This window comes from Lactuca sativa, chromosome 8 (genome assembly GCF_002870075.4).
Source record: "Lactuca sativa cultivar Salinas chromosome 8, Lsat_Salinas_v11, whole genome shotgun sequence".
NCBI lineage: Eukaryota > Viridiplantae > Streptophyta > Magnoliopsida > Asterales > Asteraceae > Lactuca > Lactuca sativa.
Window position 1 is genome coordinate 1631455 of NC_056630.2, and position 26159 is coordinate 1657613.

The 26159-nt window shown below is 36.5% G+C and overlaps 2 protein-coding genes across 3 annotated transcripts; one reads left to right on the forward strand and one right to left on the reverse strand.

The window, feature by feature from the left end:
- Positions 1–11864: 11864 nt before the first annotated feature.
- On the forward strand, positions 11865–14780 carry LOC111915126 (proline-rich receptor-like protein kinase PERK8). The gene is made up of 2 exons (XM_023910808.1): positions 11865–11893; positions 14126–14780. Exons 1-2 carry the CDS (start codon positions 11865–11867, stop codon positions 14778–14780), a joined length of 684 nt encoding a protein of 227 aa, XP_023766576.1.
- A 3156-nt stretch (positions 14781–17936) lies between these two features.
- Positions 17937–24447, reverse strand: LOC111915150 (putative 3,4-dihydroxy-2-butanone kinase). 2 transcript variants are annotated; one of them, XM_023910831.3, is made up of 20 exons: positions 24266–24447; positions 22510–22583; positions 22362–22425; positions 22177–22289; positions 22029–22076; positions 21890–21961; positions 21712–21801; positions 21407–21580; positions 21251–21334; positions 20889–20944; positions 20560–20690; positions 20396–20488; positions 20132–20196; positions 19824–19967; positions 19704–19747; positions 19528–19611; positions 19374–19453; positions 19188–19300; positions 18720–18815; positions 17937–18381 (listed from the first exon to the last, which is right to left on the reverse strand). In XM_023910831.3, exons 1-20 carry the CDS (start codon positions 24303–24305, stop codon positions 18238–18240), a joined length of 1809 nt encoding a protein of 602 aa, XP_023766599.1. In that variant the 5' UTR covers positions 24306–24447; the 3' UTR covers positions 17937–18237. The 2 variants fall into 2 exon arrangements, with proteins under 2 accessions (XP_023766599.1, XP_023766598.1); XM_023910830.3 differs by lacking the exon at positions 24266–24447 and adding an exon at positions 23702–24201.
- Between the last annotated feature and the right edge of the window lie 1712 nt (positions 24448–26159).

Sequence of the window (26159 nt, forward strand, 5' to 3'; positions counted from 1 at the left end):
GCAAGAGGGATAGAGAGGGTATCGGGAGTGAGAGAGTGAAGGAATTAGCAACCAAAATCGGCTGGCCTTTGATTTCTATTTATAGGGCCACTTTTATGGATTCACGTCGCGAATCTCAAATATTCACATCGTGAGTTCAGTCATCATCAGGTGCATCATCGCAAGTTGGGTCTGACAGGCTCCAGGAGACGTTATTACTGAGTTCACGTCGTGAACTCTAACACGGTGTCGGGGTTCGTGCCCCGAAGTTCAGAAATTCATATTTTTCACATACGAGCTCCGTTTTTGACGTTCTTTATATGCACACATAGGTGAGATTATGCTCTACAACTCTCGTTTAACTCCGTCGGCTAATTTTGACTTTAGTTTTATTATAGTATTTTTTAGTAGGCTGGGACAGGAAAACTTCGTTAGAAATTCATAACTTCTTTATATGATGTCGGTTTTAGTCTGTCTTTTTACCGTTGAACTACTGTCGACGAGACCTTCGATTCTTGTTTAGAGTGTTCCGGCTAGAAACCACTCGATCTCAATATCGAATTTTGGGTTGCATACTTCTAAGCTGAAACTTAGAAAAATCATAACTTCCCCATACTAAGTCGGATTTGGACGTTCCTTTTATGCACGCTCTCGGTTTAACGTATTCTAAAACTTTCGTTTAGATTGATAAGGCTAAAAATTGCTCTATCGTAAATTCACTATTTACGTCCTACAGCGTCGTGCCGAATCTGTCGCGAAACTTCGACAGGTCATAACTTCTTTGTTATAACTCGGATTTCAGCATTCTTTATATGTACGGAAACCTTGTAACATATACTAAAACTTGGTTAAGATTATTTATTCTAAACACTCTTCTATCAAAAAGTCATTTTTGATGCTTATCGTCTCTAAATTGACTAGCCGGATCTACGGGCATTACAATTATCTCCCCCTTAGGATGATTACGTCCCAGAATCATCAACGAAATAGGTCTGGTATAATGATTCCATACATAATATTTTCATCCTAGGTAATAATCGTACTTCTATTCTCAATCTTGCACCTGCTCCTCGTACTATGTTGGACTTTCAATCTTAACCTTTGAGTTACAAAATAAATCCTTGTTGAGGACTCCTTCTTCTTCTTATAATAAGTACTTCCCTTCATTTATTGTAACAGACCGATGGGTCATGTTCTAATGACCTCTCATCGTATGATGCAACGCTTAGACTCAAGTCTCTTAGAGTCAAATTTGTCAAGAGTCACCTTAAGCTTAAGGCTATATGCACTGATCGAGGAGGGGAATTTACCTCCTACCAATTTGTCAATTTTTTTAAACAAGAAGGGATCGATCGAAAATTAATAGGTCTTTATTGCCCTCAACAGAACGGGGTGGCTGAACGACGCAATCGCACTATTCTTGAAGCTACAAGATCTTTGTTGAAAAGTATGTGTGTACTAGATATGTTTTGGGGGGAGGCAGTTCAAAATGTTTTCCACATAATTAATAGGGCTCTAACGAAGAGGGTGAAGGACATGACCCTATGCGAAGGTTGGAAAGGAAAGAAACCCACACTTCAGCACCTAAAGGTGTTTGGCTGTGTCAGACACATGAAAGAACCGAAAATTCAAACCATGAAACTAAGGTATAGAAGCGTGTCGATGGTGTACCTAGGGGTGGAACCATGTAGCAAGGCGTATTGGATGTATAACCCTAAAGAGAACACAGTGGTGGTATCACATGATGTTATTTTTGAAGAAAATCGAAAATGGGATTGGACTGCAAACCAAGAGAAGGAGCCCACATCAAACCAGGCTTGGTTTGAAACATTTTTTAATACAAGCACTGAAGGGGGAGCGTAAATACAATGTCCAATCCACGAAATAGCTGGAAGCCCTACTCCCCTGTTCGACACATACAATTCACACCCTTCTAATTCCACTTCACCGATAACTAGCCTCAGATCAGATGCCTCGTCGAGCCTAGATACTCAACCATCGAACACATAAAATCCAATGATAGATGATGTCACACCGCAAAACCAAGAACGGCGGAATATGTTCTGAGGTGGAGGACGTCATGTACAGTATCATAACAATGCATAATAGTAAAAACAAGCAACAACATCCATTGCATTAATATAGTAATTGTAATACAAGCGTGTTCTGTACAGTTTGTTAGACACCAAAAGTATAATAAAAAATAAAGACGAGTCTTGTATGCGCTCCGTCTTCTCAAAAACTGCATCTGTACCTATCTATTGCCGACCTGAGAATACAAGTTATTTTGAAAACGAGTATCAACATAAAGCTTGTGAGTTCATAAGAATTTAGTGTCTTTGCTCGTATAAAAATGTTTACAATCGTATAACATGAAAGTTGTTATTAAGTTTGAAAATAGTGTGGATCTCTAGAAAATCCTATATTTTCTAATAAAAATAGTCTTCTGCCAAGACTTGGTTACTTGTAAGTTTGATCCTTTGAGTGTGTAAAAGTTTTTTCAATTAGACTCACAATTATAAAAATATAATTTGAACTTCATTTGAACAAAGTAAATGGGAAGATAATGTATTATTCTAGCAGTGTTACTGCCGATTGGATGGTAATTAACCGTAGACTCTAGGTAGCGATATGTATTTAGTACACCTCGGGGAGTCTACTTTACCTACGATTCGTAATTTGTTACTTTAGGGTTCCGAATGTGAATACGTATGTAACTAGCGAATAGGCGATTGAATGTGTCATGACCCTCCAAGTCATATGTAGTGTGGTAGCATGTTATCATCCCTGGGCCTAGTCGGCTCGGACTGTAGCTAGCAGTCGGGATGTGTAAGTGTCCGCCCTGTATAGATCTATACACTTAGAGCCCGCTCTCCCTCCAGGAGACTAAACTTTTACACAGTGTGTAAAAGTTTTTTCAATTAGACTCACAATTATAAAAATATAATTTGAACTTCATTTGAACAAAGTAAATGGGAAGATAATGTATTATTCTAGCAGTGTTACTGCCGATTGGATGGTAATTAACCGTAGACTCTAGGTAGCGATATGTATTTAGTACACCTCGGGGAGTCTACTTTACCTATGATTCGTAATTTGTTACTTTAGGGTTCCGAATGTGAATACGTATGTAACTAGCGGATAGGCGATTGAATGTGTCATGACCCTCCAAGTCATATGTAGTGTGGTAGCATGTTATCATCCCTGGGCCTAGTCGGCTCGGACTGTAGCTAGCAGTCGGGATGTGTAAGTGTCCGCCCTGTATAGATCTATACACTTAGAGCCCGCTCTCCCTCCAGGAGACTAAGGTTACACAGTGAAGGCGCAGTAACGTGCCGTATGTAGAAATAGTGTATCACATTCTATATTAGTGTATAATGTGCTTCTCGGTATAATGTATTTAGCATTCTTCTGTTTTAGCATATAGTATTCTTCCTGTATAGTACTTAACATGTAACGACTCATAATATCACTAACTGTGGTAAGTATCATGGTAATAGTAGCGAGGAGTGGTAAAACTTAACTATACCCATTATAGTTAACTGGCATGTTGCAGTCGTTCTTGGATACTCATAAATATTGAAATAAACGAAGGTATTCATATCCAACACAAATACATACAATATATAACTAAGAATTCAATGACAGTCGGACAGATAACAATATACCCCAAGACCCCAATCAAACAAGAACATGTAATAAGGCGAGCTATCAGTCCTAAGTCCTTCAAGTGTTACTTATATAAATATATTGTTGTGGATATATTTTAGAAACATAAGAAGTTTAAAAGAGTTTGAAAATAGTTTTTATAACAATTTACATAAAAATGAGTTTGATAAACATTGAAAATAGTTTATGAAGGCAAAACGGTTAAAAGTATGGAAATCCCTTTTTGATTGTAAGTTACAAATCACATGTGATTGATACTATAAATTGTTGGATTCAACTTGAATTCCCCCCCCCCCCCAATAAAAGCATTTAAAATCATTTGAAAGGTTAATTAAGGGTTATGAACTCACCTGCAACGAGTGGAGTGGATGGAATGTCGGGTAGCGTGCTAGGTGTCAAGTGAAGACTTGAACACACTCTATGACCCTAGAAACATATGAAGACATATTTTTCCATATAATTAGTGACTAAACACTAATTAAACACGTATAGACATCCTAATACGAAGAAAATGCTTTGTTCAAGTGTTAGGAGGCTATTAAGTTGCAAGGAAGGAGTGTAAGGCCTCACTATGGAGTTTACTCCTCAAATACTCACCCTAGGTGAGTTTACGGTTGAGGGACCAATTCCCCCATGAGTTTACGGCCGTAAACTCATGGGAGGAGTGTATTTGTGTGCTTTAAGGTCTCTTGCGTCACTAAGAAGGGTTCTAAGGTTAAATCCATGCCTTGGGAAGTGGTTAGGGTTCAAAAGGGGCACTCCCTTGGAGTTTGCGGTCCTTGGACCACTCCTTGGGAGTTTACGGTCGTAAACCATTTGGCACACTATTCCCTTCATGTTTCGTGGTCCTAAGCTCAATCATACAAGTTTCTAGTCCATCAAACATGCTAAGGAAGGAGTTAGGGACACCAAAACACCCTTTATGGTGTTTACGGTTTTGGTGTTTATGGTTCATGAATGTTCATGGAACGTAAGCTCATGTTTACACTCCTAAAGGCACGATTTTTGGGTTTCTAACTTCATGCATGTAAGTTTCTAAGTCAAAGATGAGCATTAGAAGGGTTTTGGAGGGATTTTGGGGCTTCAAAACCCCCTTTTGGGAGTTTACGGTTTTGGGAGGTGTTCCCAAACCGTAAACTCGATTTTTTAAGGTGTTTGGGTGATTAAATCCCGGGTTTGTATGAATACAAAGCTAAACAACAAGCTAGGGAGGATTACTTACGATTTTGGAGCTTGAATGAGGTGATTCTTCACCAAACCCAACTTCTAGAGAGAGAGAGAGAGAGTGTAGAGAGAGAAAGCTTTAGGAGTGGGGAAAGCCTCAAATGAAGGCCACTCAACCCTTATATAGGGTATGAGTTGGCGGCCAGGTGGGGATCCACCCCATACTGACGTTAAACGGAATTTAAAATTTTACCCGATTAAATGGTCGTGACCCGGCTTAGTCGTAAACTAAAATTTTTCTCAAATCCTTTTGAGGGTTGTACACGTGTTTTTATTTATTTCATATCGGCACTAAAATAAAATAAAACATTAATTGGTTTGTCTAACCCAAATGTTAACGGAAATCTTAATAATAATAATGAAAATAAAAGATATTCTATTAACGGAAATGGGTTACAGCGACAGAATAAATTTCGGGTTGTCACAAATGAAGATGTTGATGTCGACTCTTTGACATATGATCACACACCCACTCGAGGTTTTCGAAACTTATTTGAACTCTATGATGAAACAGAGTCAATCGAATTTGAACCAGAAGAATTACTACTTGTTGGTGAAGAACCAACCACTTATACAGAAGCATCAATTAATCAGGCTTGGCTAGAAGAGATGAAGATGGAACTTGATTCAGTTAATAATAATCGAACCTGTAGACTAGCCTATCTTCCAAAAGGGCAAAAACCAATAGGATTAAAGTGGGTATTTAAACTAAAAAGGGATGCAGATGTGAATATTATAAAACGTAAGACCCGATTAGTCGCAAAGGGCTATGTACAACAGAAAGGGGCACGTTTGGAAACCATCCGATTGTTACTAGATTTAGCAACTAAGGAGGGATGGAGAGTTCATCACTTAGATGTAAAATCAGCTTTCTTGAACGGCGAGTTACAAGAAGAAGTATATGTGTCCCAACCGGACGGCTTTGTGATTAAAGGGAAGGAACACTTAGTCTATCGTCTAAACAAAGCCCTTTATTGGATGCGACGGGCACCATGGGCATGGAACATCTGGCTTGACCGGGCACTCAAAGATTTGGTATTCCAAAGATGTCCTCAAGACGAGCAATGTACAAGCTTCAAAAGTCAGAGTTCATGCTTATAGTCGGAATATATGTTGATGATTTAATTGTTACAGACTTAAGTGAAGAAAAGATAAGTGATTTCAAGAACAGGATGCGGAAGATGTTCGATATGAGCGATCTGGGGGAGCTTTCTTATTACCTAGGCATCGAAGTGCAACAAAGTAAATATGGGATTGCAATTGGTCAAGTTGGGTATGCAAAGAAAATTTTAAAACTCTGCGGGATGGATGGTTGCAATGAATCAAAGTACCCCATGGAACCAAATTTATCCTTAACAAAAGATGAAGGAGGGGAATTGGCAAACACCACTGAATATCGGCATCTTATTGGAAGCTTACGATATGGAAACACCAAGAGTCAGTCATCTCAAAGCTGGAGATGGAAAGTTGATTGGGTACAACGATAACAGTCACAACATGGACTAGGATGATGGGAAAGGTACTATAGGAACATCATTTTACTTCTCCGGTAACTTGGTCACATGGTGTTCCCAAAAACAACGTACAATAGCTCTATCCTCTTATGAATTTGAATTTATGGTTGCAACTGCAGCGGCCTGCCAAGCACTATGGTTGAAAAGTTTGTTGAAGGATTTAACCATCAAGGAAGCAGGAAAAGTCAAGTTACTGGTGGACAACAAGTCTATAATTGAACTAATGAAAAATCTTGTGTTCCATGGCAGAAGTAAACATATCTACACCCGGTACCATTTCATTAGAGAATGTGTTGAAAAAGGCCTAATCTGTGTTGGGCACATAAGTGGAAAAGAACAAAAGGCAGATATTTTGACTAAAGCACTCCCACGAGTGAAATTTGTCAAAATGTGAAACATGTTGGGAGTTAAGGATTTTCACGACACAAATCAGGATTAAGGGGGAGAGTGTTGGAATTAATTCTTATTTAATCTTGACTTTAATGCAATAAAGGAATAAACGGTTATCATATTATGATTAACCTAGTAATAAAGTTTCAATTATGGTTTTGGTCGTTGTTAAAGCACTTTATTTTAGTTTTAAATGTAGTAGAGTCTATAAATTGCAAACTTGTGTAACTTGCTTGATGAGAAAAATAAGAAGATTCAATAAACATTTTCTTGCGTACATTATCATCCTTGTGTAAGCCTATGCAGGTTTTGATCATTTGTTTCTGATTTTCAATATCTTCTGTATTTATACTGATTCTGATCAATGAGAAAGGGCAATTGATTCTAAAAAATTTACAGTAACTTACATATACATAATAAATACTTACATATATAATTTTATGTATGTAAAGTGTCGTTTAGAAAAAATAATTATAAAAATTATATGTAAATCATTCATTAGATTGATTGCCATAATGTATAAATATAATAATTAATAAATAGAAGGTTATTATATACATTAAGTAAGATATTAATAATATTAATAGATGGTATTTGAATAAAAAAGAAAAACACAAAAATGACAAGTAGATATTAAATAATTCAACAAATTCGAAAAATGACAAGCGTCAAAATAAAAGAGAAGATCACATGTATCAAATTGATCTTTATTTTGTTAAGTTAGATTGTTGTAGGGATGGATACATTTTTATGTAGCAACCAAACTCTTTTCTTTCTTTACTATCTTTATATTATATAAATATAATATAATATAATATATAAACAAGAAAAAAATCCTGTAATACATTTATTTTAATTTCATTCTCTCTCCTTCTCACATTTCTCAGCCAAAGTAATGTATCCTAATGGAGTTGTTAAAAACTTGCAATAAGGCGTATGGAATATGAGAACCATTTTTTTGACCAAATAAGAAAAAATGAACTTTGATAATATTTGACCTCAAATATTTCAAATATTATTTATTTATATTGATGAATTAAAAGAATTAGAATATATTGTATACACTACAAATATATATATTCAACCACTTAAAATAACTATTTTTATTTTATTTTATATATCTAATATGTATAATGCAACCAACTCTATAAAGTTTTTTAGATTCTCACATCCATATTCAATTTTTTATACAAATATGTTATTTAATTCCCACAATTTGTTGAACTTTAAAAAATATAGTTTTCTACTTTCATTTATATTTATTAAAACCTTATACTTCCATTTTTCCCTTATCAATATATTTTATATTGAAATATATACCCAATTGTAACATTATACTTTAAGTTAAGGTAATTTATGTGTATTCCATGTTTAGAGAAGGTTGTATATTGACGTATTGTTTGGCGTTCCTGTGGCATCCCCAAATTCACAGTCATTTTAAAAATTTTATTTATGCTTATATGAAAATCAGAATATTCATAATATTACGGAATTTTCTCCCAGAAAACATGATAAATATTTTATCAAAGCAGTTCCGAAGAAATGTATTTTGTTTATATTAAAACTTTGGGATGTCATCGTCAATACAGAAACATAAGCATAAACAAACCTTACATTCATTTACACTAGTGATTTATATCTCCTTTAATTTCTCATGTGTAAAGCGTCCTCATAATGATACATGTGATACAAATAAACTGAGTAGGTCAGGTTGGGAAACCCAGTGAGTACATAGGGTTTTCAACCCACAATAATATAATTATTATGTTTAATCGTCAAACAATTAACCCAACTTCTCATCCCCATTATCTTCTTTATTCTTAAGGATCTACCATAAGAATCGTATATTCATCATTCATTCCTAAGGAATAGGCACGAAGTCTATCGCTGCCAGGGTTCCTCCAACAAGCGCTAAGTTTGTAGCAGCCGATGATATATGTTAGGCACGAAGTCTATAGTTGCTAGTATCCATTTATAAGGCACTAAATCCATAGTTGCCAACGTTCATTTGTAAGGCACAAAGTCCATAGCTACCAATGTTCATTTGTAAGGCAGTAAGTTCATAGTTGTTGGGGTTTATCTATTTGGCACTAAGTCCATAGCAACCAAGGTTTATCTATCAGACACTAAGTCCATAGCTTCCAATGTTCATCTATATCATCTTTCATCTCTCATCATTCATCTACCCATCTTTACCCAATATTTTTATAGGTATAAAATACATATATAGTTTAAATCAAATAAAACATGTATATTTTGTTCATCCAGCATAGATATCAAGAACACAAATAATATGCACAAATAGCACGTACTTTATATTAAATACCTCATATCTATGTGTAAGATGAAAGCAACTATGCACTCGCTTGTTAAATTGATAATTCCAAACTCGGGCAGCGCTTCACTTCTAACAATTCTATTTTCCTTCGGCGAAACCTAGTATCATTACCGCTAGATTTTAGTCTAATATTTATTGCAACTATTTACGAGCGATATTGTTTTATAAGTGTTAGATAATACTTTTCGACCAATATATACCGACAGGAGCCAAACATGAAACACCGGAGGGCAGTACCATTTTGGCATTATAACACTTCTGAAATCCAACAACACTATGCGGCCCTTCAAACCAGATTCCCCGTACCGTGAGTAGTTAAAAGATATTATAATAACACTTTGTATATTATATTTTATAATATATATATATATATATATATATATATATATATATATATATATATATATATATATATATATAGTTTATAAGTTCATTATAACGATATTGAACTTAAACATAAGTTATACTTAAAGTAGGGTAAGTATAACTCACTTACTAGGAGGTTTGATTAGGAACCGGGCTCTGCGGGGGCAGAACTTCCGAGCCGAAAGCTCTTCTTCTTGGAGCCTTCTGGCACTCCGGGACTCACTTCTTAGCACTTGGGAAGTACTAAGGCTTGGGAGGGGTTTAGAGAGATGTTTGAGAGAGAAAGAATGGGAGAGGTGTGAAGGAAATGGAAGATTTGCACCTCTATTTATAGGTTGGGAAATGGCCCAACTCGGCGAGTTCTGAGCCTCCAACTCGTCGAGTTGAGTGCCAAGTGTCACCATCTGGTGGCAAGCGCGTGGGGATGAAGCAATGGTCAGGATTGTGTCAAGTGTCACTCGCAGATTACTCCAAAAAGTAATTATCTTCTAAAATCTGTAACTTTCGCATACAAGCTCTATTTTTGACGTTCTTTAAATCCACGTGTAGGTGACGACGTAATCTACAACTTTCGTTTATACTCCATCGGCTAATTTTCACTTTATTTTTAAAGTTATATTTTAATAGGCCGGGACAGATAAAGTCCGTTAAAATTTCATAACTTTGTCATCTGACGTCCGTTTTTGTCTGTCTTTATATCGTTTGAATTCTTATTAATGGGATCTTCAATTCTCGTTTAGATTTGTGTCGGCTAAAAATTGATCGATCTAAAATTTGAATTCCAGACTGTGCACTATTATGCTAAATCTTAGAAAAATCATAACTTCCTCATACGAAGTCAGATTTGAACGTTCTTTTTATGCACGTTCTCGGTTTAACATATACTACGAATTTTGTTTAGATTTTGTAAGGCTAAAAAGTATTTTATTGCAAACTCACTTTTTTCGATTCCCGGTGTCATGTCGGTTTTGCCGTAAAACTTCGACATGTCATAACTTCTTCTTTATACTTGGATTTCAGCGTTTTTTATAAGTACGGAACCCTTGTGACATATAATATAACTTAGTTAAGATTATTTATTCTAAATAATCTTCTATCAAAAGTCATTTTTGACGCTTATTGTCTCTAAATTAACCAGCTCGAATCTGCGGGCGTTACAGTTCCGGAGTAGGGGTGTGGTTCAAGCGTTATCCAACGTCATCGATATGAACACAACCCAAATTCATCGTAATTGATGGTCATTCAAACCATAGTTGAAGACGAAGACATCGCTCATTTGATATTTGACTGTTTAAGATTTATTTTTATTTTTATTTTTTAAAAAACTTAGGTAAATTACACGGTTGGTCCCCACAGTTTGGGGTAGTTTGTGTACTTGGTCCATAACTTCTTTTTTTAACTCATACCATCCCTATGATTTTGTTTTGTTTCATAGTTGGTCCCTAATCGATGTAAAAAGACAAATTTACCCTTATGATTTATAAAACATTTTTCTAATATTAATTTATTAAAAAAATGTGGACCCTTGATCCTTCTTCCCCTTATTCCCAAAGAAAGACACGGGAACCTTTCATTTGTCCCTGCACTCATATGACACCACCACCACCACCCCTTATTCCTCCCCCATCCTTTCTACTCACCGGAATCTTGCATCAACCCCTTTCTTGCCCTACACCTACAGAAGTGTGATAAAATGCATCTCCCATTCCACTTCTCTTTAGTTCATTACACCTCCCATGGCAACAAAAAGAAATAACCACCGACGATAACCACAAGCCACTCTGATGACCTACAACGTCATCCGTGTCCTTCTACACGAAAACAAATTACCGATTTGCAATTTTTTTATGTTTGATTCTTGGTCATCCCCATTTTTGATCCAGGAGTATTCCACGTCTCTATTTTCTGATGATCGATCTAGGATTTTACAGATTACCCATCTGGAAGTCTCCCCATATTTGTTTTATTATTATCGATCCGGGATTTTTTTTGAAATCATTTGTTTGTTTGATTCTTGGTTTTGTTTGTATGTTTTTTTTCTTTGGGTTTATGCATTTTGATAACAAGGATGCATGTGAAAATCCACGACAAGAGTACCTTCAAATTTTGATCTACAGAGGAAGAACATGATGGTGAAGACAATAGGTTTATTTATAGGGGAGGAAAAACGAGAAAGGGAAGGATATATTGGACGACGGTGGATGAGAGGCAATCGAAAATGCAAGTTATCGAAGGATGTGATGGTTTCCAGCGTCTGTGGTGGTTTCGTGCAACTATGGTGAAATCGGACTTGGCAGACAGGTGGAGAAACCTTACGATTTGATAGAAAAAAGAAATAAGGTGAGGATATAAGATAGGGTGGGATGGAGATGTTGTTTTCCACGATGGCGATATACGACGATGGATTTTTCTGGTGAGAGGTAGGATGGCGATGGAGGTGGAAAAGAGAGAAAACAGGAATGGTGACTGGTTAGGATAGGTTAGGGCTAATGGTGAAATGGGGGAAGAGTGAAGGTGGTGGGACCATATATTTTTTACAATTTATTTTCTAATAAAATACAAGAAAAAATTAAATTAAGGGTAAGTTGGACATTTTAAGTCAGCTAGGGACTAAACACGAAACAAAGTCAAACAATAGGGATGGTCCGAATTAAAAAAAAAACTACTTAGGGACCAAATGTACAAATTACCCCGAACTACAGGAACCATTCGTGTAATTTACCAAAAAAAACTTTACAAATACTATAAATATCATCTACCACTTTCACAAAGTTCCCTAATTTTACTCAATATTTTACACAAACACAATTCAATTATGGAAAATTATTCATCATCATCTCCAAATAAGGACAATGTGTTTTTCAACACTTTCCTTCAAGTAACCGTTACGATGTTTGATTCACTAGGTACAACTTTGAATGCCCCCAAGAGAAATAGAAAATATCTAAATAAGGGTCGTGAAGCTGCAAACGAACATCTTTTACATGACTACTTTGTCAATGATTGTTTGTACAATAACGATGCATTCAAATGCTATTCTCGTTTGAGTAGAAATTTAATTATGCATATAACTAACGATTTGAAATAGTTACGAGATCTCAATTGAGATGCGATGCTAGAGGTGTACAAGGGTGTCCTATGAGACAAGTGTGTGGCGACACTTCGACACTTTGGCGTACGACATCATGGCAGACGCAGTAGACAAATATGTGAAGATGTTGGAGAGATCAGTACGAGAATATACATATTTATTTTTTGAATAAGTGATAGAGTTTTATGGTTACATATATTTACGACATCCGATAAGAAGTGATATTGAGCAATTATATGCGGCTCATAGGAATACACACAGTATCCTACGAATGATTGGAAGCATTCATTGTACGCATTGGAAATGGATAAATTGTTCAAATGTTTGGCAATGTCAATACACACATAATTCGATATGTCCGGGTTTTGGTATGCAAGATCTATGGTTTTGGTATGCAAGATCTACGATGATGTTAGAGGCAGTAGTGTTACAAGATCTATGGTTTTGGTATGCATACTTCGATATGTCCGGGTCTAATAACGACTTGAATGTTCTTGGCGCATCGTCGATATTCAATGAAATTAATAAAAGTTTGTTATTATCTTGGTGATGGAATATATCTGGAGTACACTAAATTTGTCAAATTGTATCCATATCCACAAGATAAAAAGAAACTTGTTCGAAACAACACAAGAAAAAGGAAAGACGTGGAACGGGCTTTTGGAGTAATAAAGGAGAAATAACACATACTTAAATACCCGACACGATTATGGGACCCAAAAAAGCTAAGGAGAGTAATGTATGATGTGCTAATTTTACATAATATGATAATAGAGGAGAAGAGTTGGATTATTTGTATCTATAATCCAAACAACGAACTTAATCTACATACACAAGTAAATTGCGGAACCGCACTACAAACTTCGTCATGATTCGACAAAATGTATATATGAAATATGATAATGTGCCCTAGCAAGCACGTAAAGAACCACGCCGCCTACGCCAGGATGCCCAGAAGCTCAGCGCACACGGCGGAGCGGACCTAGCAAAACCTCGAGCTCGCCAGCGCCAGGATGCCCAGAAGCTCAGCGCACACGGCGGAGCGGACCTAGCAAAACCTCGAGCTCGCCAGCGCCTCTAAGCGTAAGGCGCTCCTTCAGAAAAGCTTGAGCCCGCTGGCACTTCTAAGCGCAAGGCGCTCCTTCATAAAAGCTTGAGCCCGCTGGCACTTCTAAGCGTAAGGCGCTCCTCCAGAAAGGCTCGGGTCCGCTAAGGACGCTTTCCACTCCAAGACAAATAGTATGGTCAAGCGACAAAACAGACGATCAGGGCACTTTTACCAGAGCCAATAGCAGCATTCTGACAGATATAGGAGCACGATCCTCCAATCAGCGCCCCTAATCTTGTCGCCTCTGGCGATCCTGTCCCGTACTGACGGTCAGGAGTGCCTACTATAAAAGGCTACGAACATAGCCCCGGTAGGTAAGTAGCCTCCTCCGAGTTACACTCCTAAAAACCCTAAGTCCACCCAACTGACTTGACCGTCGGATTGTTTTTCCAGGAGCTCCTCCCGGGAAAACGGTTGACGACCTTCTTTTCATTGTAATCTTGCAGGAACAACCCAACATTTGGTGTTGTAGCTCAATGTACCCCTGTCAAAGGTCACATCATTTGGCACCATCCGTTGTATGAAGAAAAATACAACCAAAAGCACAATATCCACAAGAAAGAAATGACATCAGGCGACAATGGAAGTTCCAGTGGAACACCGGCTAGTCCCATTCAGCCAATGGTGGTGTTAGAGGAAACGCCACCACCCATAGTAGTCGCAAGAGAGATGCCAGATAAAGGTGATTTGGTGGTAACCGTTGAACCACCGGGAAGACAACAACAAACGGCCGGCAAGGAACACTTCCCCTCCGCCGTTGTCCAAACTACAGTCATTCTGGCGCAGACACTACAACCATCGGCTACGCCACCAACAGCAAAACCACCGGTCCCACCTCTACAACCGGTACCAGTCCAATTGACAATGCACCCGCCACCATTTTTTAAAACACCACCGATGGGTCAAATGGCGACGACGCAACCAATAATTTCCCAGATGCCACCACTGTTTAACCCAATGGCGAGAGAGCAACAGGTAACCCTTCAAACGATGTCACCATTACCACCAGCGGCCAGCACACAATCAACATTCCACACACTGTCGATAACTCAAACACCACTGGAAGCACAAGCGACTCCCCTAATGCCACCGCTAGCCTAAGTGATGACAACTGAAACGCCAGTTTTCCTGACATCACCGTTTCCAATGAACACACCATTCCTTCCCCTAAATTCCTACTACCAAAAAGCTATATCGAATAACTTACACACCCATAACCTTCCGGTACCATCCAACCACCCGCTCACATTACCATTCCCACCACAAACATTTTACAACCCAAGCCCTGCTTACTATGCGCCCTACAACAGCTCAACCATGCAACCACATGCAGCTGCCCAGTTGTACAATCAACAAGGCATGTTGCCTATACCTAACCAAGACCGCCTATCGCGTAGTGTGACATACAACGGAACTACATACCTGGACAGCCATATCGATACATACGAATAGACGATAACGTCACTCAAGCTGGACGGATGATTCTGGTGTACATACTTCCTGACGACCCTAGATGGCAACGCCGACACATGGTTCAAAACACTCCGTCCAGGAAGCATATACAACTTTAGACAGTTGAACTACCTATTCCTTACAAATTTCATGCAATTACGGAAGTATAAGGGCGACTCACACTCCATCATCGGCTGCAACAAAAGGAAGGGGAAACAGTAAGGGAATACTTCACAAGATTCACAAACGCCAGACTGGACGTCCCAGGGCACGACGAGGGACTAATAGCAGGAGCCTTCATGTGGGGGCTCCTACCAGGTACTCTATCCCAAATACTCATGGGCAAGAAACCGAAGACAAGGGTCGAGCTAAAAGAGAAAGTGGAGAGATACTTGACACAAGAGGAGGGGGAGGCAACGAAGCAGGCATACCTAAACGTCATGACCACCCCCATGAAGCGTCACAACCCACCTCACGCAGAAACGCACAGCGGGAATAAGCATTTCGGGTGAGGAAAATGCCTGCAGGGGCGTTTCAGACCATTAGCCAGGGATGACAGCCGAGGCCGGCGGCCAAACGTTTACGTAGTCACAAACAAACAGCAACCAACGAAAGCAGCAAAGGGGTGATTTTGTGAATATCATAAGAGCAAAACGCACGACGCCACTAACTGTTTCGTGTTGAAGAAGGAAATGGAAGAAAAACAGCTAAAAGGAAACCTCAACGAGATAGTGCGAAGTCTTCACGCCAAATTTGAGGCCGAAAATGCAAAAGACGCAACAAAAGAGCACGCTCAACCCAGGGAAATCCTAATGCTACGAGGCAAGCGGGAGAGGAAGGACGAGCAAGATGACCTAGAAAGGCTCATCAGAACAATCCAGGGGCTTACGTTTTCGATGAAAGACCCTCGACCCAAAGGCTGGACAGGAGATAACCCACTCATAATCCAAGGTCCATCAGGAACGTGACAATCCATAGGGTGTACATCGACACAGGCAGCTCAGTGAACATCATCTACGAACACTGCTTCCGGCTCCTCCCGGATAGATGGAAGGAAAATCTCAAGCCCACCATAGGAAGGCTTGTAGGTTTCACGGGCCATAGCCTTTGGCCCATAGGAACAATTCACTTGTCACTGACATTGACAAGCCATGACAAGCAACGACGGAAGACGGGCCTAATCGACTTCGTCGTAATACGACATGGTAATTTAGTAACAAAACATTTTGATTCAATTTTCTTTTAATTAAAAGCAAATCAATATTTTCTGATTTCAGAAGAAATGGAACAAATAGAGCCATTTCTAAAATCTAAAAAAATCTATTTGCTTTTAATTAAAAAAAGTCGAATCAATGTGTTTTGTTCATCGTTTAGGTATGCGGCTTGATAGTTGATGGTATTGTGTTTTAGTTAAAAAAATTACATTTGGTTACCCGTAGAAAAAAAAAACAAACCGAATTAGCCTATCTTTGGCATATCACAGTTAACTTATTTTTTGAGTTTTTTTAGATTACCAAATTAGGCAAACAAAAAACCAACTTATAATAAGGGTTTTTTTTAAAGCTTCTCAGACTAACATTTAAATAAGTTTTTGAAGCATTTAAAAAAATGTTTCCAAATATACCCTCAGTTCACACTATTATATTAAATGAACACTCATTTGGTTAACAAAAATAATTTTGATAGCAACCATTGGAAAAACATTTGAAAGTATAGAAGTTTCTTATTTTTCAATTACTTTTCGTTTTATGCAAAATATTAATAATAATAATAATAATAAAAATAATAATAATAATAATAACAGTGATGAGTCTAAAATGCACAAAATAAAAAATGTTTAGTCAATCCTCATTATATATTTAGTTTGCCCTAATATAAGCATTACATTTTTATATTTGTGAACTTTAGGATAAAATGTCATATTAAAGACATAACCAGCACATATAAGTTAACACCAAAGGGCTTCTAACCTCACCCATAGGTACTAGGTGTTATCATTTTTCCTTGAGGTTGAGGGTTGATGAACATAAATGAAATTAAAAAGTAGTTTATAAGTAGATTAGATTTATTGTTAAAAAAACATATAGATTAATAATCACATGATATAGTTATGTTTGGCACGAAACAAATGGGAGCTTATAGTTTCTAGTTTTTAACAAAACACTTCGTTTTAAACCAAAACAATGGCACTACAAGTTTTTAGCGTATGGTTTAAACAAAACGCTTCAAATCTAAAAACTATCTCACGTAACATTTAACAAAACGTTACCAGCTACATGTTACCAACCAGTTTTGTAAACACATCCATAATAATAATAATAATAATAATAATAATAATAATAATAAAAGAAAAGCACATCAATCGTTATAACTGACAAAAAAATAAAAAGTATTCTTTTAAAGCTAGCTTATAAACTAAAAAGACATCTTTCAAGATGATATAGAAAAAAGTCGTCCCAACGACCATTAATCGATGATAAGAGTTTGATAATAAAGTCGGCCCAACGTCCATTAATCGATTCCATTTCCATACATTGAATTTGACATGTTGAAGATGATATAGAAAAGAAATGAAATCATTTTAAAGTAAATAAATAATAGGTCTGATTAAGTTTAGAAGCTGGAATGGTGATGCAATTATGCAAACATGGAATAGAACTCATCCCAATTCCCAAGCCAAACTATAAACTAGAAAATAATTTTTTTTTTTAAATTCTGTTGAAAGGAATGAAGGCAAGCAATGGAAAAATTATAGAAAATGGGTGAAGGAAGGAAGGGATAGAGTTTGTGATATATGTTGGATCATTGATGAAAGATAAAGCTTAAGAGTGAAAGAGTTAAGATAGCAAACACCATGCTGGACATCATCATCATCATCACGAAATCGTTTCCAGTTTCTGTCACATTAATTGTATGTTAATATAATATATATGTTTGAATGGCCCTGTCTGTCTGTCTGTGTGTCTGTCTCTCAGCTTTATGCAACACATGGCATAAGCGGATCCTGATCCTTCCTGTTTGGTTTGGTATTGTATTGTATTGGTATGGTATGATTAATCATAAATTCTCCACAAAAAATGTACTACCACCCAGCCCCAACCCCCGCCTATGCTGGCGGCGGCGGTGGTGGTTTGGAGTTGTGGTGGTTTAAAGCAAGGGTGGCCGCACGGTACCATGAAGCTGCAGCCATGGCCCCTGGATCAGGAACTGATGTTAGCATATCTGCACTCACATATGTTGATCTCCCAGCCTGCATTCACAAATCATCATCACCCTAATTAACAAAATCAAAATTTCCATTTTTGGTATAAACACAAGACATCATAGATAAGATTATACGAACAAGATAGCTTACCTTTTTATAACCATCAATAAACTGTTTATAATAACAATAATCATGCATGATTGATTATGATATGTAGTAGTACTAAGGACCACTACTACTACTATCATGTATCATGTATCATGTATGTTTTTTGTTAACAAACCAAGCATTATAAAAAATAAAAAATAAAAAAATAATAATAAAAAAAAAAACTCAACTCAACAAACAGTAAGTAGTATTAAACAAGGTTTATTTATTGTTACCTGAGGTTCCATTTGTTTAGTAGACTCTGCTCCAGCAACTGCTGCATCAACTGACTTAACAAATGCATCCAATGGATCATCACCACCACTTAACCTCTGTACTCAAACCCATACATCATTCACTAGTCAATCACCATACACTACTCACTGACCGTATCACTTACTTCAATATATATATATATATATATATATATATATATATATATATATATATATATATATATATATTACATACGTAACTGCTCTTACTGTTATGGAACCCCAACATCATATTATATTATATAAAAATCTGGCTAAATGTAAGAAATACCCATGTTTTTTTTTTCATTTCATCTGTTTATACATATTTCCATTTCTTTCTACTTTTGAGTTTTTTTTTATCTTATCAGGGCAAGAATCTACCCTGCTGTATGTAAAAAGAAGAAAAGAAAGTAGGATGCTATATACTTAATTCTAACCTAGCCTAACCTGTTTAAGAAGCGTTGAAGCTGGAATAAGAGCATCCAGCATAGTGCGATAGCCTGCAGCAGCCCCACCATATAGCATAACAGCATTGATGGCCCCTTCAAATGCATCAGCCCCTGCACAGCCACAGATATATGTAAATGACATGTGAAGGATGCAAAAGAAGAAATAAATTGTTATTGTTATCACATTGGAGTGGTGTAATAGCAACGTCTGATTGGCTGTTCAGTTTCAACCGTGCATATGCTGCCTTGCAAAATATGTCATATCTGTTTCAAAAAATCAAAATAGATTGTAAAAAAAACCTTGTAGAAAGAAAGTTGAGTAATAATACAATACATACAGGATTCCACTTGTTCCTCCCATGACTCTTCGGATAGATGATCCTATCTCATTAATGGTTTCTGCAGCATCATTCAGGGGGTAGCTACAAAACAGAAAAATAGTAATTGCACATAATAATAATAATAATAATAACAATAATAATTGAATGAATAGTAGTCGGAGAACATAACATACTACTTCTTCATGTCTTGTTGAATAGCTGTTGCGCCTCTAGACATCTGTAAATTATAATATATTTATATAAGTTAGGATTTAGATGATAATACCAAAATCTGGATATGGAGTTAGACTTACTGTTGATCCACAGTCACCATCTCCCACTTTGCTGTCCCACTCATTTAAACTGTCCTTGAGATGAATAATTGCTGAGACTGCTGCTTCTATAGCCACCTCCAGTGCACGACCTTGCTCATTCAGCTGCTCTGGTCGACTCAGTACCTGACATGACATGCATTTCTATGGGAATTAAGATATAACAGACCAAGAAAATAAAAAAAATAAAAAAAAATAAAAAAAAAACAGTTTTGGTTATCGATAAGAATCAGATCAGAAGCACTCAAAAGTTATAATTTTATAATCTACAGTTTCTTCTTAACAACAACCTCATCATTCTTTGCGGAACGAGAAGGCGGAACTGGAACAGGAATCTTGGCAGGCGGATGCTCACCTACAAGTATCAAGTAACTACAACTACTGAGTTCCATTATCATTCAAATCATATGTTACAGATATAACTTCCATCCACCATCTGTCACTTTGGAAATCAATCTGTGTCTTTTATATCCACCACACCAACCATATATTTATATTGTAATTTTAAACTAACTAATTACTATATCATAATCAAATCAAATGGAATTACCAACCATCAACACCAACAGGCCAATGCGGAGCCTTAGTTGCAGCATCCAGGCGTTGCAGAATTGCTTGCTCTGCCTTCATTATAGATATTGAAAACCCTGCACCACAACACAACACAAAGATATTAACCACTTTTTTTGCATCAGAAAACAAAATGAACTTAACAAACCTGCCATATCAAGAGAAGTCATGAATGACCCTGTATACACTCTAACAACTGCTACTCCATGTTCCAGCTGTAAAATAGGAACAGCCTTTCCAGCAGCAATCATCAGTTCCATTACATGTGTCCCCCCTAATCTGAGATTTACAAATCCAATTTGACAAAAAGAAATAAGTACATAATTAGCAATCTTATTTACTTTGAAAAGATGAAACAATATGCATATAGATAGCTTCTGACTTCACTTAAAATTTTAAACACAGGCTAGGGTAAGATACCACGTATCAAAAGGCAATAAACAACTAAGCAAGAGAGATTACATTAACATTACATACCCGTTAATCATAAGTACAACACGACTCCCACGTTTAATTGGAACATAGTTAGTCTCCTGAAAAGACAGAAACAAGTTACCATTAAGTTGAAAACAAACAAATAAAAGAATAAACATATCCAAGTCAAACAACATTCCCCTGGTTGAGGAAGAGGAACTTAAAGGACTAGACCAATCAAATAACTTTTGGGTATTATCCTGGATATTCTTTCCAGAGCATGATAGACGTTGACAACATAATCCAACTTTTGATGGCATATCAACTATCAACTATCAACTATCAAGCAAGGCAGTGCGTACTGTGGGTAGTGTAAGATAACACCAAACCAAAACAAACCAATGAGTCGGTCTGAAGTGACTTACTGATGAGAGTATGCGATTCAGCACATGGGATACCACCAAATCCACAGGTTGGATGTCTGCCACGACAGCACCAGGTTCTCCATGCTGAAGCAAATGCAACTTGAGTTATTTATTTATTTTTTTTTAAAAAAAAAAAGATGCAGCAGATAAACTTACAATTCCAAGACCAAGCTCCATTTTTCCTGGGCCTAAACGGTCGGATTTCGGCTGACCTGGAAGCGTGCAAACTGAGAGTGCAACACCCATTGTACCAACAACTCCACATGCATGCCTTGCTTCAGCAACAACATCAGAGAGAGGAAGACCAGAAGCAGCTGCTGCTCCTGCAATCTGAAAATTCGAAAGGAATATAAATAAATTCATAGCAAGGGATGTGGAGATCATGTATCTTGGTATGCATTCATGTTATTGTTTTTTTTTCCTATCATGTATTTGCAAATAGATTATAACAGAGGATAAACCTTGTGGACAAGAATGGTTCCAGCCAAGCCTCTTCGCCCAGCTATGCCCCGTGGGGGTGGCAAAGCGCAATCATCTCCAACAATCACCATCTACAAAAGTACAAACAAATACTATTATATTTGCTAAGTAAGAGTGGCATAGCATAGCTGCATGTCAATTATGTCTATACGCACTCACCTCTACTTTGTAACCTTCAGACTTTGCTTCCTCAGCTGCCAATCCAAAATTTAATCGGTCGCCAGTGTAGTTCTGTAGATCAAATATCTTTCAGTTCAATTTAATCCAAAGACATCATTCAACAAAAACTCCTCCTCACCTTGACAATTAGGAGACATCCCATTGGCCCAGTCACAGCTCTTATGCCCTGCAAAATGCAAATGCAATTGGATTGGATTAGATGATAACAGTATTAAGTATCAAGTGTCAAAAGGAGAAGCGGTTGAATAGAATTCTAATTTATCTACAGCAAGAATTGAAGCAACAGGTGGGGAGGCAAAAACGTCGCCACAGATAGCTGCTGTGAGCATCCCATCCCCTACAAACCCAGCATGAGCAGGCTCATGCCCACTCCCACCTCCTGTGGTTCAAACATATTACAAGTCACAACACAAACAGTAGTTAACCAAAACTCACAATGTAAACACATTACCTGATATAACAGCAACTTTTTCATATGTTGGACCTGAAACATCACCACGTAAAACAACCTTTACCTGTTGTATTTGTTTACAAGAACATCAGTACTAGTAGTAGTACAACAATCTAGATGATGCTTTAATTTTAAAACAGTTTCACACCTCTGGAAATCCATCCAAATACTGCAACCCAGGATAAGTTTCTACAAGTCCCTCAATGAACTCAGTCACCACATCTGCAGCAAAAAAAATCAACCAGATAAAGGCCGAAATCATAACACTCATAGATTTTGAATCATTAGATTATAAAACATTCCACACATATCTAGATTGTAACATAACATATGCAACTGAAAAGAGGTGGACTGATTCTGATGCATTTTTAATTTTTTTTTTGTAGTGCACAGATTACAAATAACTACCATAGTGGTCATTTGTCCTTATCCACATATAATTGGGTAGGCACTCCATATGGCCTGGACTCAGACCCTGAATTTCAACAACCTCCTCAAGAAAGCTATTAAAGAAATGTATTTTTGTTATCCAATCATGGAGCATCAAATAATAAATGATAGTTAAATACTAGGGAGGAATATTCATATAATCCCTCAGCCAAGAAAACGGATGACTAACTATCCAGATTGCAGGGAACAGTAGTCTTCAAATGACAAATCGCTTTCTAAAAAGAACATACATTAGTATCAACTATCAAGTGCATTGTGCATACACTTATGCTTGTATAGCTATATCATTCTCGATGCTGAAGTAACTTTGTGGATATGATAGTTGACAACAACGCTGGCATTTAAGAACCTTTCTCTTTTGCTCACATATTTATGAATAACTGTAACCATACTTCTCTATCTAGCTTTCTGGCCTTTTCGTGTTGTGTTCAAAATAGGTCCTAACAAATAGATAGGTTCATGGCCTAAAGATAACTTGTTGTTTCATTTATTGAACCAATATATGGGAATACAAGAATCCACTCAGTCAGAAAGGTTATATGATAGTGTTATGTTGTTCAGCTTGCTTGCTAGAGAGTACGGATTGTCTTATATTTTAGTTTCATTGCTTTAATCACAGGAAGTAACATGGATGCTGATGGTCCACATTAAGATCTCAGGTTGACAGCAACCAGCTACAACTTCATTAAGTGAGTCAATAGAGGTTCAACATTTTCATGGTGCCATTACTCTTGTTGTTCAAGTCTCAAGTCTCAAGTTAGCCAGATTTTGTATCATTAACAAGGGCTGGTCTGCTTAAAAGTTAAAACTAAGCATAGCATACGAGCACAATTAGATTAAAAAAAAAAAAAAAACTTTTCTTTTAGTCAAGGTTTTTACTGCAAGATTACCTCTTTTCCCTTTACCAATCATTGCAGAATATTGATAACAATGCTTTCTTCCAGCTAGATTTATCTGTTTGTTGTTATTTAGAATTCTAGATAGACGAAAGATGGTCAAACATACTAATTTATATATACAGAATCGCTTTATTCTGGGAAAGGGAGAATACTGCATAAGCAAATCAGCAGAACAACCATCAAACTATCAAAGATAGTAAACCAGTTACAAGCAGAAGATGTTGATAGTAGATATCAGAATGCTGTGTCCTTGGTTGATGATCTTTTATGCAGTAGAATTTAAAACTATACCCATCAATCAAATGTAAGAAAAGGAAAATCATCGATCTGCTTACAAAAACTCAAAAGTGCACACATAAAAGTAAAGTGGCCTACATATAACAGAACGCATCAAATTTCTTCATAAAAATCAACGCAAAAGTTTATCTAACCAGTCCTAAAAGTAGTTCGATAGAATCGGAGTTAAAGATAGAAAAAACCAGAAACAAATAAGCACTTGCAGGAATGAAGCAAAAGTCAAAATAAAACTGACAGGATAAGAGTCATTTTAGTTACCATTAGGGTTGTTAATGAGTTTTTTACTCTCGAAAGCCATTGCCAGACAATTTTCTTCGGATTTCAACACCTTAAAATCAGTAGTGCATTACGCTGCACAGATTTTTGCACGATCGAAGAACCCTAACCAAGACTCCCAGCTGTTTTCTCTATTTTTAGAGGCGTGGAGAGTGGTGAACTTGTTCATTTGTTGTGTATGGATTCAACTACAACAATAGTCCCTAGACACATTGGTAACCGGAAAATTTAGTCCTTGAAAAGAAGTACATTTTACACTAATGATCCATACTTATGAAAGGTCCAAATACATGCCATTGTATTCTTAAATTATTAGGAAACCAATGAAGATTTATGCACCAAGAGAGAATAATCAAATTTGTGTAGCGTTCCTCAATCTCAAATTAGGAGACGTGATGGTTAAGAAGTAATCAAGACATTTATTGAAAATCTAATGTTTGCAAAACGTTTGGCTCCCAACAACGAGTCGAAACGATAAGCAATGATTTTAACGAGTTATTTGTCAACTTTGAACTATTGATAAACATACAAACAAAAGGAGGAGCCAAATCAATTTTATATGGAGAAAAATATTTTTCTTCAATTGGTTTAAACGTTAGTATACAACTGTTACGTTGGTGTGATACTCATGATTTAGTGTTAGATATTTGGACTTGAACGTTTTGTAAGATGACATTATTGGACTTAAATCGGTATGTTACCCAAGCAAGATAAGAAAACAATAAAACAACATAAAGAATTATTGTGGTTCGGTCGATGTAACATACATCTACGGATAGGAACTGTAGAATCTTCTAATACTTTTACTGTTTACAAAGTGATTACATTATAATCTCTACCTACGAATCCTTATAACCGTAAGCCTATACAACTATAGGATGAACCCATATACAAGTAAATTTGAAACAATTGAACATGTTTTGAATCTAAAGATCATCAACCTACTTCAAACACTTATCCTCTCGAAATCATCATTCGATTTTCCTTACTTCGTTCTATCCGGGTCACTAAAATCCAAGGCACACTCTAACATGATCTTTAATTGATAATATGTGTGAATAAATAAAGTTTGTTACAAGTTGGAGACTTTCCGGTTTTAAAATCAAGATATATTGGAAATCAAAGTGCATTACTTTTTATACTTAAACCTTAAATGTTATGAGTGTTGGAAGTTTTGTAAGTGTTGATTGTATTATGATCAAAACAATGTAGAACCTTCTTTTCATTAACAACATTTACTAGCATGTATGATATTATGGTTCATAAGTTTATGCCTACTTTAAACGTTTTGACTAAATGATATATAATTCGACTTAGGTTAGACTAAATGATATATAATTCGACCCAGGTTAGACCAATTTCGAATGGTATATCGTAATTTTTGTAACCTTATATAAATACTTCATTAATGAAAGATTCAGTTGGTTACCAGTTTTAATGTAATTAGCAGTCTTGATCCGATATCCTAATATTTTCAATAATTCATGAACTACTATGTAATGATCATACATAAGCAAAACACGAAATTGATTATTAATGAAAATTGGGATATGTAAGATGTATATAAGATAATTATCTATGATCAAGACAAATTACAAAACACAATTATGATCAAATTATGTTCTCCAATACAGCTAAAGTTGTTATCTTTATCACTTAATCTAAGTTGTGATTAATCCTAGCTCTAGCAAGTTAATGGTCCTAAACTACTAGGTAAATAAGTTCATGCAATTCAAATGGTCATTAAACTACACTTAACTTGAATCAAAGCAACAAAGATGTAGACTTTAATATGCTAGGTAATGATAATCTAATACATGCATTAACCAACTTCATAAAATCTAAATATAAGCAAGAAACTAACATATAGTATTAG